The 18093-nt window shown below is 50.3% G+C and overlaps 8 protein-coding genes across 8 annotated transcripts; 5 read left to right on the top strand and 3 right to left on the bottom strand.

The window, feature by feature from the left end:
* Positions 1 to 1650: 1650 nt before the first annotated feature.
* Positions 1651 to 2415, top strand: M438DRAFT_274379 (uncharacterized protein; the record flags this gene model as incomplete). The annotated part of the gene is made up of 1 exon (XM_029900708.1): positions 1651 to 2415. The coding sequence occupies one exon, from the start codon at positions 1651 to 1653 to the stop codon at positions 2413 to 2415; it is 765 nt and encodes a 254-aa protein (XP_029760263.1).
* A 1639-nt stretch (positions 2416 to 4054) lies between these two features.
* On the top strand, positions 4055 to 5190 carry M438DRAFT_274584 (glycoside hydrolase; the record flags this gene model as incomplete). Its single annotated transcript, XM_029900727.1, has 2 exons — positions 4055 to 4194; positions 4248 to 5190. Coding segments are annotated over 2 exons (1083 nt in total), but the record flags the coding sequence as incomplete, so codon positions are not given.
* Positions 5191 to 6700: 1510 nt separating this feature from the next.
* On the top strand, positions 6701 to 8918 carry M438DRAFT_320007 (uncharacterized protein). Its single transcript, XM_029902856.1, has 5 exons — positions 6701 to 7232; positions 7288 to 7455; positions 7509 to 7657; positions 7711 to 7806; positions 7895 to 8918. Exons 1-5 carry the CDS (start codon positions 6947 to 6949, stop codon positions 8549 to 8551), a joined length of 1356 nt encoding a protein of 451 aa, XP_029760265.1. The 5' UTR covers positions 6701 to 6946; the 3' UTR covers positions 8552 to 8918.
* A 176-nt stretch (positions 8919 to 9094) lies between these two features.
* M438DRAFT_406156 (uncharacterized protein) lies at positions 9095 to 10441 on the top strand (the record flags this gene model as incomplete). Its single annotated transcript, XM_029909822.1, has 1 exon — positions 9095 to 10441. One exon carries the CDS (start codon positions 9095 to 9097, stop codon positions 10103 to 10105), a length of 1011 nt encoding a protein of 336 aa, XP_029760266.1. The 3' UTR covers positions 10106 to 10441.
* Positions 10124 to 11059, bottom strand: M438DRAFT_346149 (NAD(P)-binding protein). Its single transcript, XM_029905607.1, has 2 exons — positions 10311 to 11059; positions 10124 to 10258 (listed from the first exon to the last, which is right to left on the bottom strand). The coding sequence occupies exons 1-2, from the start codon at positions 11022 to 11024 to the stop codon at positions 10145 to 10147; spliced, it is 828 nt and encodes a 275-aa protein (XP_029760267.1). The 5' UTR covers positions 11025 to 11059; the 3' UTR covers positions 10124 to 10144.
* Positions 11060 to 13540: 2481 nt separating this feature from the next.
* M438DRAFT_365889 (acetyl-CoA synthetase-like protein) lies at positions 13541 to 15969 on the top strand. The gene is made up of 4 exons (XM_029907835.1): positions 13541 to 13962; positions 14058 to 14356; positions 14405 to 15524; positions 15577 to 15969. Exons 1-4 carry the CDS (start codon positions 13635 to 13637, stop codon positions 15633 to 15635), a joined length of 1806 nt encoding a protein of 601 aa, XP_029760268.1. The 5' UTR covers positions 13541 to 13634; the 3' UTR covers positions 15636 to 15969.
* Positions 15947 to 16861, bottom strand: M438DRAFT_298040 (uncharacterized protein; the record flags this gene model as incomplete). The annotated part of the gene is made up of 3 exons (XM_029901971.1): positions 16799 to 16861; positions 16629 to 16737; positions 15947 to 16362 (listed from the first exon to the last, which is right to left on the bottom strand). Coding segments are annotated over exons 1-3 (564 nt in total), but the record flags the coding sequence as incomplete, so codon positions are not given.
* Positions 16862 to 17388: 527 nt separating this feature from the next.
* M438DRAFT_274436 (uncharacterized protein) lies at positions 17389 to 17937 on the bottom strand (the record flags this gene model as incomplete). The annotated part of the gene is made up of 3 exons (XM_029900711.1): positions 17389 to 17742; positions 17796 to 17810; positions 17866 to 17937. The coding sequence occupies 3 exons, from the start codon at positions 17935 to 17937 to the stop codon at positions 17389 to 17391; spliced, it is 441 nt and encodes a 146-aa protein (XP_029760270.1).
* Between the last annotated feature and the right edge of the window lie 156 nt (positions 17938 to 18093).

The raw sequence follows: 18093 nt of genomic DNA on the forward strand, positions 1-18093 counted from the left end.
CTCTTCGACGGTATGGTCTTGAATTGTCGTCCTCGGACCTGGCTCAGCTCAATCCTGGACATGCCGTTCACTCGCTTGCATTCTCGACAAGCAAGTCATATTGATGAACACGACGCAGTACCCCATGACATTCTGAATCTCATCACAAGGCCTCCATCGACCAGACTGGGTATCGGACAGTATGAACTGGTGCCGAGAAGACCGTGGTTGGTGACGGTACTGAATACACGAGGACAGCTCCGGACCACTTTCCTTGGACCTTCAAGGGCACTCATCGAGGAGTGGAGACTTATTCATACTCCTGAAGGCCACAGTAGCATCTCTTCACCGGCAAGAGCACAGTCGTGTTGTGATCGAGGTGTGGTTGAAGCAAAGGCCCTTGGGACCGGTCCATACTGACGATGAGATCCAGACCGACCATCTATACTCACACACGGACAAGGCCATACTCAGTCGCGTATGAGTGGATCATCCAACTTGTACGATGGAAGAAGCGTAAGAAGTCATACCAGTTATCACATGAATCGACAAGCCCGCACGGTCCAGGTCTGAATCCTCATGTGTTGACGGCACGAGGCGTTTACTCCAGCGACACTGTTTCAAAGCGACCATGCATTCGCTACCTCAATTCGACGAGGTGTAAGATGAAGACCAATTTGTGACGACCTGGACAATTAAATTGGCCCTTCAAGCGAGCATGGCACGTGAAATAGTCCCGCGTGTCGATAAACTCGCCCCTCAGAGATACTTGATGATCACCTCCGTCTTTTCTACAACAACCCCCAAAAGGCGCGATCTTTCTCCGTGTCCGCCAGAGAGCAGTAAGTAACGCAGTTTCGCGTCTCTATTGGCTCCATACTGACCATAGTCATGACCGCAGGCTGTTCAATCGTCCATAGACGCTCTATACAACCTTTCTTTCGCCCTCGGGTCCCTGCAAACACGAGAACGAGGCAGATACACATTCGTGACGATTTGAATACAGTATGACGTTCTACGGGGTGAGTTTGGGCTGTCAGAAAACATGATTCACTTGAGAATGGCCCGAGACCGTATTCCGTATTCCGTATTCAGCGTATCGCGTTTCCAATGTTTGGAGGCGCATGCGATTAAGCTTAAGTTCCCCTCAGCTCGTTCTAGGTTCTCATCCATCATGTCTGATGATTGATCTTTCCGTACGCGCGCCCTGTCTTGGCTATTCAGCATTTCAACGTCGTGCCTGCAGTTTTCGGCGTGTAAATAGATAGGCGTCTCGCTCTTTCTTGGAGTAGCCTCTCTCTTCAACATATCCACAACAACATCGCTGTCATGGTACAATCATCACCACAACCTGGAGCATTACCTCGACGGCCTTCTCTGCCATTGCAGATTGAACGGATACGTGCAGCGTCGGTCAGCACTACAAATAAGATTCTCAGCTATGATCCTCAGCCAGGCATGTGGGCTGCGACAGGAACAGCCATCGCACACGCCCCCAATCTTACCGACTTGCGAAAGAACAACATCGATTTCGACGTGGATGGTCATCTTGCGACGAGGCTTGCATCACCGAGACCTGGCGACTACAAGCGAGCAACGACATTACCCAACATCTCACCCATACCGTCCTTGACTGCAGAGAGCAATACCGACAAAAAGTCTTGGGAACCAATGATACAGAGCTCTGACCACTCTACATCGGATCCGGAAACACCCAAAACATGGAAGCAAACGATCGTCACTGGACTCGCTGCTTTCTGGCGCTTCTTCAAAACACCCACTGGCCTCCTCATCACCATGTACGGTTTGAACGTCGTGGCTTGGGGTGCCATGCTCTTCTTCCTCATCCTCAAAGCCGCACCCGCCATGAACCATCCCGATGGTGGTGATGCAAACTCCTCACCTCGCAAGATCTGGATTGAGATTGACTCACAAATCTTGAATGCACTCTTCTGTTTGACGGCTTGGGGGCTTGCGCCGTGGAGATTCAGAGACCTCTGGTGGCTGTGTGTATGGCGTTTTGGGCGTAACACTGAAAGAAGCACAAGAGCGATCAGGCGCTTAGCAGCAAGAAATGTGAGCTGGTTTCGCCTGCAAGAGAACGATCTGATGGATCAAGGAGAGGAGGGGGTGAACCCGGCATTGATCCGACGCAAGACTTTCTCAGGAGAAAGCGCGCCTCCTACAGCATCTTGGAAGATGGACTTTGTGGTATGGATGATGGTGTTGAACACGCTATTCCAAGTCGGCATGGCATTCATGATGTGGCATTACAACAGGATTGAGCGACCGACCTGGGGAGCTGGCTTGTTCATTGGGCTTGGATGTGGAGTCAGTATGTTCAGTGGAGTGATGTGTTGGTGGGAAGGAAGAAAGATCAAGAAGATTGAAGGCCCGAAAGTTGTGAAGGAAGAGAAGGAACTGGCAGAGGTTTAACATTGGTACCGAGTTTACATACCCATTCTTGAGGAAGCAGAAATATTGTTTGCCTCAAGCAACTTCATCGGCCCAGAAAACTTGCCTTCATAATCCGAACGTATGAATGATGCACAGATTGAGCTTGGTGGAGAGTAGTTGTTTGCTCATACCTGCCAGAGTCCACGAACCGTGACGCTTCTTGTCACGACTTCAGATCCGATCAACCTGAAGACAGTATGCGTCGTAGTTTGCGCCTCTCGAGTGACGAAATGTGGCATGCTCTCGCATTCATCTCAGGCTACGAGATATTGCTCGAGCGGTCTAGCCGTGGTATACATCGGCATGACGGCCCGTCGCGACGTCGTCCCCATCGATACAGGCTTGCGTACCCCTCTCTTGACCTCTTATACGTTTTCTCAATTCGTGAAGGTCATGCTAGTAGAGGCGAGGCGATGATTCTGACTTGATGGTCGATCTGGTGCCGTCGGTCAATGCGATGGCGCAGCGCCTTGTCAGCTGGCAAATACTTGGCTTAGGCCGAGGTTCCATTCTCTCCGAATACTACGAGGTCAGCTGGCGCATGGCAGAGCAACACTTGCATACTGCAATTCGTGGGAGATAATCGAGGAGAGGTGTCTCAATCAATCTTGCCCGTTCTGAGCCGGCAGGCACACGTCCCGAAGTCTACCCGCTGGTATGCCCTCTTTCCAATTTCGACCTCACTTCCCTCACACCCCGCATCTTCATAAACTCTGGATGATAGACCTCCTGCATGTCGACATCTAAGCTTCATCAACCTCGTTATCGTCTACAGCCTAAGTCCGAATCAAGAGTTGCGATGCTTAACCGACCTTGTTGCACGCATCCACCGTTCATCCACCAGGACACGCCCTGTGGATCATGCATTAAATTTTCCTAGTGCCATACTCAAGTCAAGTATGCACACCTGTGGAACTTGCAAGGGACGAAAGTGGCTTTCTGTCAGGGGTCATGGAAGCATGTCTTGACACATCTGCAAGCACCCGCCAGCGGCTAAATGGACTGGAAGCCAAGATAATCAAACCTGACATTCATCTCATGTGCATGGAGTCACAACGTTCAAGTCTGGACGCGGATTGAGTATCCTTCCGAGACTACGTTGGCGAAGTCTAGATTATCTCGCTTGGGATTATACACACCCTACAGCATCGCGCCATTCCACGTGTTCGATCGATAGCCGGCATTGATATAAAAGCCCATGGAACACAGGTAGGTCAACTCAAAGGAACCATAATCTTCTTCACAGTTTGCAAAGATGATCCCCGCTCTCTTGCTTGCACTGATTCCCTCTGCTCTTGCCATCTCCGAATGGGGACAGTGCGGCGGCACCAACTGGTCAGGCTCCGGCTCTTGTGATGCAGGATTGGCCTGTTCAAGTGTCAACCCTTGTGCGTGGATTTGATGGATGATACTCAAGTCTTAGTACTGACATACCCCAGACTACTTCCAGTGTGTCTCTGGCGCAGCTGGACCGACATCGACCTCGACCTCGACAAAGCCTGTCACAACCTCTGCCCGACCCACCACGACTACTTCTGGTGCAGGCACAACCTTGATTACGTCTCGCACCTCTACTGCTACATCACCTACCACCTCAGCTGCTGGTGCTACCAATGCCGCTGGAAATTTCTTTGCTGGCAGACAGCTCTACGCAAACCCTTTCTACGCGTCTGAGATTGCCGCCGCCATTCCTTCTCTTCCAGCCAGTCTAAAGCCAAAAGCTAGTGCAGTTGCAAAGATTGGAACCTTTGTCTGGCTGTAAGTTTTTGTGTCAAGATAACAACATTGACAGATACTGACATCCAATCAAGTGACACTGCTGCCAAAGTACCCACCATGGATACCTACCTGACCGACATCGAAAAGCAGAACGCTGCTGGAGCCAGTCCCGAAATCATTGGTGGCTTCGTCGTCTACGATCTTCCCAACCGTGATTGCGCTGCTCTGGCTTCCAACGGTGAACTGACTGTCGCAAACGATGGTCTCACCAAGTACAAGGCATACGTCGATTCAATCGCAGCCATTGTCAAGAAACACTCCAAGACCAAGATTGTTCTCCTCATCGAGCCTGACAGTCTCGGTAATCTCGTTACCAATCTGGGAGTGGCCAAGTGTCAAGAAGCCCACGATACCTACATCAGTGGTGTTGAGTATGCCCTCAAGACCTTGAACTTCGACAATGTCTCCATGTACATCGACGGTGCTCACAGCGGATGGCTCGGATGGCCCGCCAACATTGGACCTGCCGCTGATCTCTTTGCAAGTGTCTACGCAGGCGCAGGCAAGCCAAAGGCTCTTCGTGGTCTCGTCACTGACGTCTCCAACTACAACGGTTTCGATCTTGCCAGCAAGCCCGTTTACACCGAGAGCAATCCCAACTACGACGAGAAGCACTACATCAACGCTATTGCTCCTCTTCTCACCGCCCAAGGCTTCCCAGCACACTTCATTGTCGACCAAGGCCGTTCAGGCGTTCAGCCTACTGCTCAATTGCAGCAAGGTGACTGGTGCAACGTCATTGGCACTGGCTTTGGTGTCCGCCCAACTACAAACACCGGAGATGCGCTTGTGGATGCCTTTGTCTGGGTCAAGCCAGGTGGTGAATCAGACGGAACTTCGGACACTTCTGCTGCCAGATATGACGCCCACTGTGGATATGCAGATGCTCTCAAGCCTGCCCCTGAAGCTGGTACTTGGTTCCAGGCCTACTTCGAGCAACTACTCAGAAACGCAAACCCCGCTCTCTATGTCTAAACAATTTATCTCGAGCATGAATGAAGAGAGCTCGAGGAGGTGGCGAAGGCAAGAGCCTCGTGCATCAACACATTCGCTTGGCATTGAGTTTTGCCTGTCTGTCGTTTCCGCCAATCATTGCCCATCATTCACTACCTTTTCTTCTCCCCGCAGTCATTACCTTGCTTTCGCCTTTTTGAGGCTTTCAAGTAGTTTGCAGTAGAAATGCACAGTCCTTCACGAACCATAGCCACTTCCAGTGAGATTGCCTCGGTCAGTCGCTTCCATGACGGCTCTACTGTTCTCAGATTATTGTGCATTCGGTCGAGCGCATGTCACCAGACGCGAAGTTGAAGAGGAGTAGGAGTGCCGGATCTGTAGTGCTGTCATATCGTATAGTCAACATGATTGGTACTGTGTTTATCCGGAGATCAGATGGAAATCTCTACTGTGCTGATCCGCACTGCCTCCTAAAATTTTAGAATGCATAAATCATGACCACGAATGATCGAGCCTGCTCACTCAGGGGCTAGCCCTGATTCGACCAAGACTTTGCAAGAACAATAGGCGAGGCTTATAGTGCAGAAGTCTGGATGATCGACAACCTGTCAGGTACACCCCATACCCCGCCCTAGCAATTTAAGCATAGTTCTTGGTATTAATGCAGGGCTTCGCATGACTTGTTTGCGGGTACGGCCGCATGGGCATAGTGTTACGTGATATGCAGCCACGTTTCATACTTGACCAGGACATGACATGGTCTGCGGTTCCTAGGGCTCGCTACTAAGTTCGACGGCGGTATGCTGGTGTCGTGAAATCTGTGTTATCACATAAATTATTGGCGGAGAAACAGATCGGTTGTAAGAAGCAGGGGCATTCCTATGCAAGCCTCGGCCGGAAGAACTTGACCTCGAGTGAGGCTCATGAATGATCGTCTAGACTTGTGAGCAATAGTATAGCTTCCTTCCCCATAGTGATGCTAATGGCGAGCCGGCCCGCTCACCCACTCGAGATGGACTAGAACGTCACTTCGCCAGCCATCGAAGGACCATGGGTCAAGCGAGCCTTTCTCTAAATGTTAAGGACGTAAGTAATGTATCATGGCTTGAAATCTGCAAGCTAAGAAGGTGATTGTCCATATGATGGCCTTCCATCGGAGCCTCGGCCCGCCAATATATTCGACCATATGCCTCGAATGGCGATAGTCTGAATCGGTATAGAATCCGCGAGAGGAAGAGACAACCGGACAATGTCTCCATGTACTTTGAACCGGAGATTAATCCCACTTCAACTCCATGTTGGCGCCCAAGATCTCTGGGGTGCATGGGTGCGGGGCGGGACGCAAAACGAGGGGAAGCTTATGCAAGGCCTTAATTTTACTACCTTCTCTGATCCTTCTTTACCTCTTACAGCCGACACGGATAAATTCTCGAATAGATTGAATACGAAACGACACCTTGGAAAGCATAGTCAGCTGTCATGTTCCATCTTCTGCCCTCTCGAACGTTGCAAGCGAGCAACGTGCAGGTATGCAGGTCTGCGCAAAGGGAACCTTGGGCTCCATGTCCATCTCTGTTTCGACTGGATCACTGTTAGCAGCGCATTGGTAGAGAGACCGTCTGGTAATGGCCTCTTCGGGGAGAAGGCAGGCGACGCGATGCATGTCGAGTGTCAGCATTCGAATATAAATATGGAAGACCTTTCGCTCTGAAACAACCAGATCAGACAGCTTCTCAACTCTCTTCTTCCACCATCAGACTCTCTCATTCCGATCAAAATGATCTCTGCCTCTACTTTGGCAACCATCCTGGCTCTCGGCCATGGAGTCCTGGGTCAGCAGGCTGGCACCTCGACTGCTGAGAACCACCCTCCCATGAGCTACCAACGCTGCACAACCGGAGGAACTTGCACAACTGTCAACACCAACATTGTGCTCGATGCCAACTGGCGCTGGCTCCACTCTACCAGTGGATACACCAACTGCTACACTGGCAACACTTTCGACGCGTCGCTGTGTCCCAACAATGTAGCATGTGCTGCCAACTGTGCTTTGGATGGAGCAGGTGAGTGGCCGTCAACTTCTTGCTCGAGAAACACGTACTGATTGTTCTCTTCCAGACTACACTGGAACCTACGGTATCCAAGCCAGCGGCAACTCTGTCAGCCTGAAGCTCAAGCAAGGCAGCAACATCGGATCTCGTGTCTACCTCATCAACGGCGACAAGTACGAGTTGTTCAAGCTGAAGAACCAAGAGTTCACTTTCGATGTTGATGTGTCTGGACTTGGTAAGCTCTTGTTCTGGTCAGTGTCTCGCTGGTACATACTGATCATCTCTCAGGCTGCGGTATCAACGGTGCCTTGTACTTTGTCAAGATGGACGCCGATGGTGGTCTTGCCAAGTACCCAACCAACAAGGCTGGTGCCAAGCTTGGTACCGGTTACTGTGATGCTCAGTGCCCCAGAGACCTCAAGTTCATCGCCGGAAAGGTGTGTCAATACGTACTGGTCGCTTCCAGAAAGACTACTAACTCGCTTTACAGGCCAACGTCGAAGGGTGGAAGCCATCGAACGGTGACGCCAACTCCGGAGAAGGAAACACCGGCTCCTGCTGTGCCGAGATGGATATCTGGGAGGCTGTAAGTTACAATTTCTCAATTCTTTTTTCTCTCCTTTTATCTTTTCCTTTTTCTTCTTTTTTTCGATCCTTACTGACACTCACCATAGAACTCCATCTCCACTGCTCTTACTCCTCATGCTTGCTCCACCAACGGCCCTTGCACTGGCAACACTACCTGCGGTTCTGGCGAGTCCCGCTACGACGGCTACTGCGACAAGGATGGATGCGATCTCAACCCCTACAGATTCGGTGCACCCAACTTTTTCGGACCTGGCAAGACTGTTGACTCTAAGTCTAAGATGAGTGTGGTAACGCAATTTTTGACTTCTGACAATACTGCCACTGGTACTCTCACTGCCATCCGCCGTATCTACGTTCAGAACGGCAAGGTCATCCAGCAAGCCGACACCAACATCCCCGGAATCACAAAGACCAACCAGATCACCGACAAGTTCTGCAAGGAACAGAAGAAGGTTACTGGTGACCCCGACGAGTTCTCTGAGAAGGGTGGTCTTGCTGCCTTCGGTAAGGACCTCGATGCTGGTATGGCTCTTGTCTTCTCTGTCTGGGATGACCACACTGCCAACATGCTCTGGCTCGACTCTACCTACCCCGTTGGATCCAACAAGGTTGGTGCTGCTCGCGGTACTTGTGCCACCACCTCGGGCAAGCCTAGCGATGTCGAGTCCCAGCAAGCCAACGCTGCCGTTACCTTCAGCAACGTCAAGTTCGGTGCCATTAACTCCACCTACAAAGCTTCGTAAAGGGCAGGAACCTTTGCTTGGATACCGAGTAAGTTGGGCTCTCAACTCCCGACTATGAAGAGACGGCAGCAAAACCCCTACATTCGTTTCTGAGATGTTGTGTTTTTGGACATTTGTAACTTTCTTGTCACTCTTTCAGACAGTTTCTTCTTGATCTTTCAACTAGCATTCTGTCACTCGTTCAGAAGGCTTGTTGGGGGTCGCTTATGTAGCATTTGAATGTCATTTGTGTTTCCAAGATGCTTGTTCCGATTGTTCCTCAAGATGTGGATGCAGATATACCACAGTAATCAAGAAGTTGATAAGTGAATCTCTTTCGTTTGAGAGATTTGGGCATTCTTTCATTCTTTCATTCTTGGTGAACCCATTCCGTCAGTTGAGCGTGTTGATAAGGAAGACAAGAGGTCAGGCGGACGTTCGAGTGGGGAAAGCGCAGTCCGCAAAAACGCGGCAAAAGCCGTTGGCCAATCAGCTTGAACGCAGGCCGCAGTAAACCTCCGCAAGGCATTGAACATTCTCGATCATCAATATCATCACACAAAAATGGGCTGGTTCTGGGGAAACAACAGCAATATCGACACCAAGGGCGCGGTGGACAGCTTGGACCCCTCGCTACGAGACTTTCTGAACAGCGAGTCGAAGACGCGACAACAGCAACAGCAGCAACAACCCACACATTTACCGCAAGACACACCATCATATCGCTCGCAAGTCGGCATCCCCGACGAACCGCAAGAACCCGCACAAGCACCGAAGAATGAGAACGAAGTGCCATCGCAATCATTGTATCAAGATGGCAGATATGCGCATCTCTGGAAGAATTACCGTCCGCAAGAACAAATCGAACAAGCCGGTCGCAGCGAAAACGAACGACTAGCCGACGTCATCGACACATACAATGATCGCAAAGCACGTATTGGCAGAGCAGCACTCGAGAATTGCGCACTGGAACAATGGGCTGAGCATGAATGTTTCGAGAGTGGTGGTATCGCAGCGAAATTCATGCTTTGCAAGGAGCAGACGCGCTCGTTCAATCGATGCTACACAATGCAGAGTCGCTTCTTGAAGGCGTTGGGATACTTGAGTATGCAGCGTACTGCTGATGAGGAAGAACGCATTCAAATGCATGCCGACAAATTGTATCACGAGATGCTGGACCGCGAGAAGGCTATGAAAGAGGCAGAGGCGAACCAGCTGCCCAAACCGGACTTCAAGCCACTCATCACAAGTACATCAACTGCAGAGGCATTGGGTACTCAGCAACCAGCCGCCGCCGCTCAAGCTGCTTCAACACAAACACAAAGAGAAGGTCTAGACATGTACGCAGGAGAGAAGCGCAAAGCTTTGGAACAATCTCTGGCCGACAAGACTCCTGCTGAACGTGAGATTGAGATTCAACTCATGGCTGGTGAAGCAAGAGCCAATGCTGAGTACGCCGCTGTCGTTCATGATCACTTTGAAGCAGAGAAGAAGACAAGAGAAGGTAGAAAAGAACGTGGTAGAGAGACTGTTGGAGATGCCATCAAAAGAGCTTGGGGTTGGGATTCGAAGTAGTCAGATCAAAACACTATCTTCCTTTCCTCTTTCCATCGATCACCAAGGCTGTACCATGTCTTTTCTGATCACCTTGCCGACATGCTCGTCATACTTGCCCTCTACCACATCGACAGTAAAGCCTCCGCCGACCGAGGGATCGAGAGCGCCCATCTGTGCATTATGTCAGCTTGGTTCCTGCACGACAAATCTCAATCACACATACCTTCTTCAATATCTCCGGTCCCACACCACCAAGCCCAGTAGCCAAGAACCCAGGCGAAATAGCCCACACCTTGACACCATCATTCTTCAACACACGACACCAATCCCTCATCAACATATTCAACCCAGTCTTTGTACTCCTATACGACACAATAGGATTCAACCCCTTGTCCTTCGGCCACCCCTTTTCCGGACTAGCGTTTATCCTCGCCATAGCAGGATGACCAAATTTGTCCGTTTCAATTAGAGATGAAGTACCGCTTGTCATGAACAAAAGACGTGGATTTGAGGATTTGAGCAACAGGGGGATGGCAAGTGTGGTCAACACTTGAGTGCCGCTGACATTGGTGTCCCAAGAGCCATTCCAAGCTTCTCGAATACTCATCTTGTTGGATTTGATTTGACCGTCGAAACTGGCGCCTGCGTTGTTGATGAGGATGTCGAGGTGTCCTGTGGTGGAGGAGATTGTCTCGATTGCTTTTTCGAGAGAGTCATCGGAGGAGAGATCGGTTTGGATGACTTGGATGGTTGATTGTGTGGAGGGGAGTTCCTGTTGGACCTGTTTCGCTGCTTCTTCGCCTTTGACTGGGTCGCGGCTGCCTAGGAAGATGTGGTAGGCGGTGGTGGATTTGCACAGAGCTTTGATGATTTCGAGTCCTAGACCAGTGTTGGCACCGGTGACGAAGATGACTTTGCGATCAGATGAAGAAGACATGGTTTACTGAATGAATACAGGATTAAATTGAGATGATATTACTGCCTGCGAGGGTCTCATTTATGTGCAATGATGTTGAACCCCTCCTTCCGCTCATATCGGACATACCAGCCAGAACTCCGTGTTAAAGCCGACGCAACACATACACAACCGTTCGTTCCATACGCCAAACGCCTGCTATCCTTTCCCCCTTTACAAGCAGAAACCTCAAGTCCAAGACGAGCAGCCGTTTGCCATGTCAATATCGAGAAACGCATGCCATTCCTCCGGATGATGTCTGAATATTCTCCCGTGAGCGCATGTCTTGCCGCATCATCATCTGTGTCGACGCGTGGTGAGCGCTTCGAGATCCACGGTCGACGTACCCCAGGCTCCTATCTTGAATTGACTGCAAAGAGCGGTCTTGGTTAACCAAATGAGAGTACACTCGCTCACCAGGCAGGCCACCATGGCATGGGGTTGTCACGAAGATCGATGGCGGGCCGGATGGAGAAGCGACTGATCCGTGGTGTGAAGGCGACGTGTACAGCACAGGAGATGACTGCAGGACAGGCGACATCTGTTGAACGGCCGGTCTTCGCGTCCGCTGTAAGGAAGCCTTGAGCTCAATCTTGAACTGGTCCAGGTTTTGTACCTGCAAACCAGCGATGGGTGGTAGGATTCTGGTTGATGGATCAAGTTTGGGGATTGAAGTTGATGTGTGATCTTTTTTGTCGGTGCTGAGTAAGCCAGGGGTATGATGCTTGACTTTGGTGGGCTTAGATGACCAGTTGTGGTAATATATGTGGCCGTGCATGTGCTGAGGAGTGATCTGAGAATGGGTGGACTGGGTCGTCTTGTTTTTGGTGGGTTGTGATTTGACCGCCTGATCGGTATCTTCTAACATCTGACGTTCAGACTCAAGGCGAGTGTTGCCTCTGGTAATCCGACGTTGGCGATGAGCATAACTATACCACCAGTTCTTCACCGCATTTTCGCTGCGACCTTTCAAAGACTTGGTAATCATTGCCCAACGTCGACCATGTTGTGCGACCATGACAACAATGATCTTTGCCTCATCTATGGTGATGGGAGTATGGACGAGATCTGGCTTGAGGAAGTTGTGGTATCTCTCACGGCATTGTTTCGCGGTTCTTGTTCCCATCGAGGTGGAGATCTCGAGCCAGGACTGTGGACCAAGTGTGCTGACGAGGAGCCCAAGCATACGATCCTCATCCTTCGCCCAAGTTCCTCTCGAGAAATACCCCATGGTTGATTATCCTGATTTCTGAGAGATGGTAGAAGGCTTGAGAAGATGTTAGTATGTGTTCGGAATGAAGGCAATCGACTTCAATGACAAAGTTGAGCATCCTCAGTTATTCAACATCCTCGTACTTATATCTGGAAGTCGATCAAGACCGTTCTGGGTCTGGGTCTCTCGATGCATAGAGTTTTGTCTTCCAAGCCATTTCGAGATCAGAACGTTGGCACACTGATGCAAAAGATAATCGTTGATATGAGGAAGTCGGGCCTTTGTTCGTTCAGCATTCCAATTACACACTGATCAAATCATAGAGTTTGCTGCTATGTCAGGGCTCAAGGGTGAACATAGCAATTACCATCGGATATGGTGTGGAGCATAACGGTCAGAAAGGCCGATGATTTTGAGGTCATGAAGAAAACTCGCACAGGGACCGAGATCTCTGAACGTAGATTTGACATCGCATCGCCTATCAATAAACAGCATATCTTCAACGATGGATGGAGAGGGTGTAGTCCCCCCTCCTTTCTCTAGACGGCTTTTTATACGCCGAAGAACATCTCGTTTGTGATAGCTGTTTACAAAGAGCCCGGGCAGATTGGGAGCCCAGTTCTGGCATGAATTCTCCGTGCCTACGCTTAGTTTATACGTCAGTCTGATAGACGAAGTAACAGAGTACTTTGTCATCTCTATGGTCATGCTTTGACGCGGACCATGGTTTGTTGACGTTCTCGTATGCATTGCAGAGCGTATCACCAGAACAGTAGTATCAGCGAGCCATGTTCGACGTAACCTTGGACACAGTGTTCGGCGTAACTTGGAAGTCAGTTGGCATCTTGCTCGTGGATGCATGAGTAATACATCTAGTCCATCGTCCGTGCTATTACGAGAACAGGCCGTTGTCAATTCATAGTGCATCTCATTGAGCGACTGCTAAACGAAAACGAATTGCTACTGTTGATCGTCTTTGACCTGGAATGCGATCATTCGTTCCCCCTTAGGAGACTTGAACATTCTTGACCATGTCTTGTTGCTGAGCGGGAAGCGCGGACGGTTAGATCGAACACCATGCTGAATCCCCCACGCACGCAATATGAAGAGTCCAATGACAGAAGTCTAGTTACCCTGTCTGAGGAGCTCTGGGCTCTGGAGTCACAAGCGAGGATTGCAGTTCGAGTTGATGTTACAGCAAGGTGGAATTCATGCACACTATCGGTCCGAGAGGCGACTGTTTTACTAAAGCCGACAAATCCGAAAGAAGGTGCGTGTCGAGAAAGTCAAAGCTCCTGCAAAGCAAAATAGTTGAACATGCGACGACTTTGATCAGACACACGGCATTGGAGTTTTGCTATGCGCATCTATTAGTTGGAATGCCGTTGCTCACCAGTATCTCCAGGCTGATCTCACGCCGGTATGTATCGCCGATAGCTTCCCACCGTCTTGCAGGTAGCAGAAGCATCACGACGACTGGCCTAGCTGCTCTGCCACGCACACGCCTGTTTGAAGCCATCAAGTCGCATGATCCGGAAAGTACTGCCGTGATACACTCACTCTCGGGCCGTCGATTCAGCTATGGTTCGCTGTTAAGAGACGTGGCTGCTGCCAAACAACGACTTGCGAATGATTCCGGCAGAGATGCTGAAGCTTTGCAAGGCGAGCGTGTCGCTTTCTTGGTCGAGAACAGCTATGACTATGTAGGTGCGCTTTGCTCTGATTTCCTTGTCTATCATCTCCTTGGCTTCTCATTTCCTTGCTGTACGGTCCACGCAGTTGCTAAGGTATGCGGTGAACAGTGACGCTACTCGCAATCCTAGGTACCAATGCCATCGCCGTACCGTTGTCGCCAGCATTTCCTTCCGGAGAATTGAGATACATCCTTGATCAGAGTGGTGCCTGCATGCTGGCAGCTTCATCCAAATTCGCGACCAAAGCTGATGATGTCCTGTCTGGCGAGTTAGAGAACAAGCCTATACTGTCACAATGGGAGAAGATTATGGAAGGCATCAAGGTGACGGAAGACGTGGTTCTCGAGGACATGAAAGAGGAAAAGGGCGGCATGATGCTGTATACAAGCGGAACCACCAACAGACCTGTAAGTGTCTTGAAAGCCGTCATGTAGGGAAACACTGACGTATAGTAGAAAGGAGTGCTCCTGCCACAATCCACCTTGATGGCACAAGCGAAATCCCTCTCCGAAGCATGGCACTACTCGCCTAATGACCACTTCCTCCACGTCCTGCCTCTCCATCATATCCACGGCACTGTCAACGCCCTTCTAACACCACTACTCGCCGGCAGTACTATTGAGTTCCTCTTCCCCTTTACCGTCGACTCCGTCTGGTCCCGTCTCGCCGCCCCTTTCCTGGAGAATACCCCATCGAAAAAGCCCATAACCTTCTTCACCGTGGTCCCTACAATCTACAACAGACTGCTACAGTCCCACAAGACACTTAGTCCGGAGCTACAAGCTGCGACAAAAGAGGCCTTGGACCCAAAGAACATGCGCTTGAATATCAGTGGCTCGGCTGCTCTACCAACACCTACAAAGCAAGCTTGGACGGAATTGAGCAATGGCAATGTCCTGCTCGAACGCTACGGCATGACAGAAGTAGGCATGGCACTTTCCTGCGGTCTAGCAAATGAAGATCGCGTAGACGGAAGCGTAGGCTGGCCTCTCCCATCAGTAGAAGCCCGTCTCGTCGACTTGGACACGAAAGAAATCATTCAACCCGGCGAAGAACTCGATACAAATGGCAAAGAACGTAGTGGAGAGATTCAATTACGCGGACCCACAATCTTCAAGGAGTACTGGAACAATCCCACAGCTACAGCCAAAGAATTCACCGAAGATGGATTCTTCAAGACCGGCGATGTGGCTGTGAGGAGAAACGTTCCTTCTGCTGGAAAAGGAGCTTCTGGCGAATGGGCACAAGGACCCATGTACTTCATTCTCGGTCGTCTCTCCGCCGACATCATCAAAGTAGGAGGTGAAAAGGTGTCAGCACTCGAGGTTGAAAGAGAAATGCTCTCGATACCTGCAATCGCCGAATGTGCAGTAGTAGGCTTACCGTCCGAGACGTGGGGTCAAAAAGTCGCTGCGGTGGTTGTGTTGAGCGAACAAGGCAGGACTGCCGGAAAGGGTGGAAAAGCATTTGGACCCATGGATTTGAGAAGAGGATTGAAGGATAGGTTGGCGCCGTTCAAGATTCCTCAAGACTTGAAATTGGCTGACAGTATTCCGAGAAACGCCATGGGAAAGAGTAAGTTTTGTTCTGATTGAGCACGAAGAGTGGTTTGCTGACGTAATTCTAGTCAACAAGAAACAGCTGGTCATCCAAGTTTTTGGAGCTCCTGATGGCATCCAAAAGTAGGAGGTGCATTGCGAAAGACCTTGCTTCCTTCCTTATGACGCGCTCGAAATGCGGGTTACGGGATACAAAGCGCCGCTTGCTCTTTCTAGATTTATACGTGTAGGACAAAGATTCAGATCATGTTGGAAACCGCAAGAAAGGTGTTTTTCGTAAGTGTGCATTTCGAAAAGAATAAATTCTCAAACCGCCGTTATCCTCTTCTTACTTGCACTACCATGTATACACCCATTCCTATCCTCTCGCATGAAAAGTCTCATCACTCCTTGGTCTCGTTACTTCATACCATCTGTAAAAAGTGTTGATCAAGCCTCAACGCCCTCGCCAAAGACCTCCTTCTCGATCAACTCGACGGCAGTCAGACCCTCATCTTCTCCAGAATCAACGTTCATGCCCATGTTCTCCTCATCAAGCTCCTCCTCGTCATGGCTAGGATGCTCGACCTTGACCTTGACTTCAGCGGCGAGCTTGTCGGCGACATATCTAGCTCTACCGGCAGCGATGGCTTTGGCGTTGATTCTGTCTTCGTCGGTCTCTTCGGTTTCGGGAGTGAGTGACTGTTTGGCCTTGGTCTTGCGCTTGGGGGTGGTGCTCTTGATCTTCTTCATGGGGGTTTGGAGCTCGGGAGGAGGGCTTGAGCCGGCGAGGGTAGGTGAGGAGTCGTCGGGGGTAGGCTGCTTGCGCTTGTTGGACTTGGCGGGAGTGCGTTTCTTGGAGACGGCGGGGCCAGCTGTTGTGATATGTTAGCTCGATGATGGGAGAAGTGATGATGAAGTATGATCAATGGTAGGTGATGAATGATGAAACGCAGAAAGAGTTTGATGCAGGTGAGTGGGAGGAGGATATGTGATGGAGTGAGAAATGAAGATGAAGAGAAAACACAGAACGAAATAGGAAAGTGCATTCTGGGAAGGTGCAATTGATCGGGAATTCAAAGAAAGGGCATCGGCATTACGACGCCAGAAACATCAGGAAGGCGCAACCACAAAAACTCACCATCGCCATCGTCATTGACAAACATCTTCTTCTTGATGTCCTTGAAGCAGGCGCGAGCAGATGCTCCGTTCTTGTAGCCGGCCTTCTCAGCAAGCTTGTCGTAGTCAATCTGCGCACGTCAAATCAGTTCTAACCACTTTCTTCCTTGGATGAAAAGTGATGTTACTAACCTCGGGAGGAGTTTTCAGGCTTTGGAAAGCAAAGGCCATCACCTCGATGTCGCGCTGAGAAAGAGTCTTGGGTGCCATGGTGTGGTTGTTGAATGGGGGAGGGGTAGATAGTGATGAAGATGGTGGGCTGGGCGAAGGAGGAGGTGGATGCAGAAGGAAGGGGAAAGGTGGAAGGAAAGATGGGGTGTTGGCGATTGGAGAGTGAAGGATAAACATAGGCTGTGTTGGATGGGAACTACTATTGAAGCGTCGTCAAGCGACGAAGTGAATCACAATTCTGAGGGAGTTGGTAGGTGTTTTGGTATCAGGAAATGGGTCAGGCGTTGCGAGTCAAATCATCATTGCCATTGTTGAGACACAGGTCTATTGAGCTGTAGTACACCATCATATCACACACACGGTACAGACGATTGACTGTCAAGTTATCGAGAAGACTTTTTGATATTCTGCTCGATCATGGTTCCCCAGTTTCTTTCGCGAACTTCTCATCAGTAAGCAGTGTCCTTCCTCTTCTTGGATTTGTAATCTCGCTGTTCGTTCCATCATGTCTGCGGACTAATTCTGAGTCGCATTGAAGCAAATCAGAACGTCTAAGCCTCCTCAAAGTCTTCTCCAAGAGGCTCCTCCTTGACCTTCACGAATCCGTCCTCCTCGTCCTCCTCTTCGTCGTCGGACTTTGGAGGCTTTGCCTGTGACTTGGTTCTTCCCTTGGCCGTGGTCTTGGGAGTCTTGGGCTTCTTGGAAGGGGTGGAGACCTCCTCATCATCAGAAGCATCGTCGTTGCCGGGCAGGACGATAGGAGCAGGGCGCTTCTTTCCAGAGGACTTGGCAGGGGTCTTGGTGACACCCTTGATTGAGGTGGTGTCGGCGGCATAGAGCTTCTTCTTCAGTGCAGCCCAGGCATTGCGGGCAGAGCCGACGGCGAGGCCGGAGCGCTCAGCGAACTGAGGTCATGGTGTTAGTAATGGGTTATAGGAAGAGACGATATGTGATGTACCTTGTGGATGTCGAGCTATAAAAACCATGTCAGTGATGAATTATCAGAGGCATGAAAAGAGGAAACATACCTTGGGCTCTCCCTCGAACGACTGGCAGGCAGCGGCCATGAGCTTCTGCTCGCGTTCATTGAAGGTGGTCATCTGATGAGGTGTTAGTGTGGCCAGTGTGATGGAGTCACGCGTGATGTGATACCTTTGTTGATGACGTGGTTGATGAAGATGTGTAACTTTTGTGGGATTGTGCAGATGGAGATGCGGATGTGCAGGTCTGATGGTGAAAGAGAAAGAAAGATGAAC

This window comes from Aureobasidium pullulans (genome assembly GCF_000721785.1).
Source record: "Aureobasidium pullulans EXF-150 unplaced genomic scaffold scaffold_10, whole genome shotgun sequence".
Lineage (NCBI taxonomy): Eukaryota > Fungi > Ascomycota > Dothideomycetes > Dothideales > Saccotheciaceae > Aureobasidium > Aureobasidium pullulans.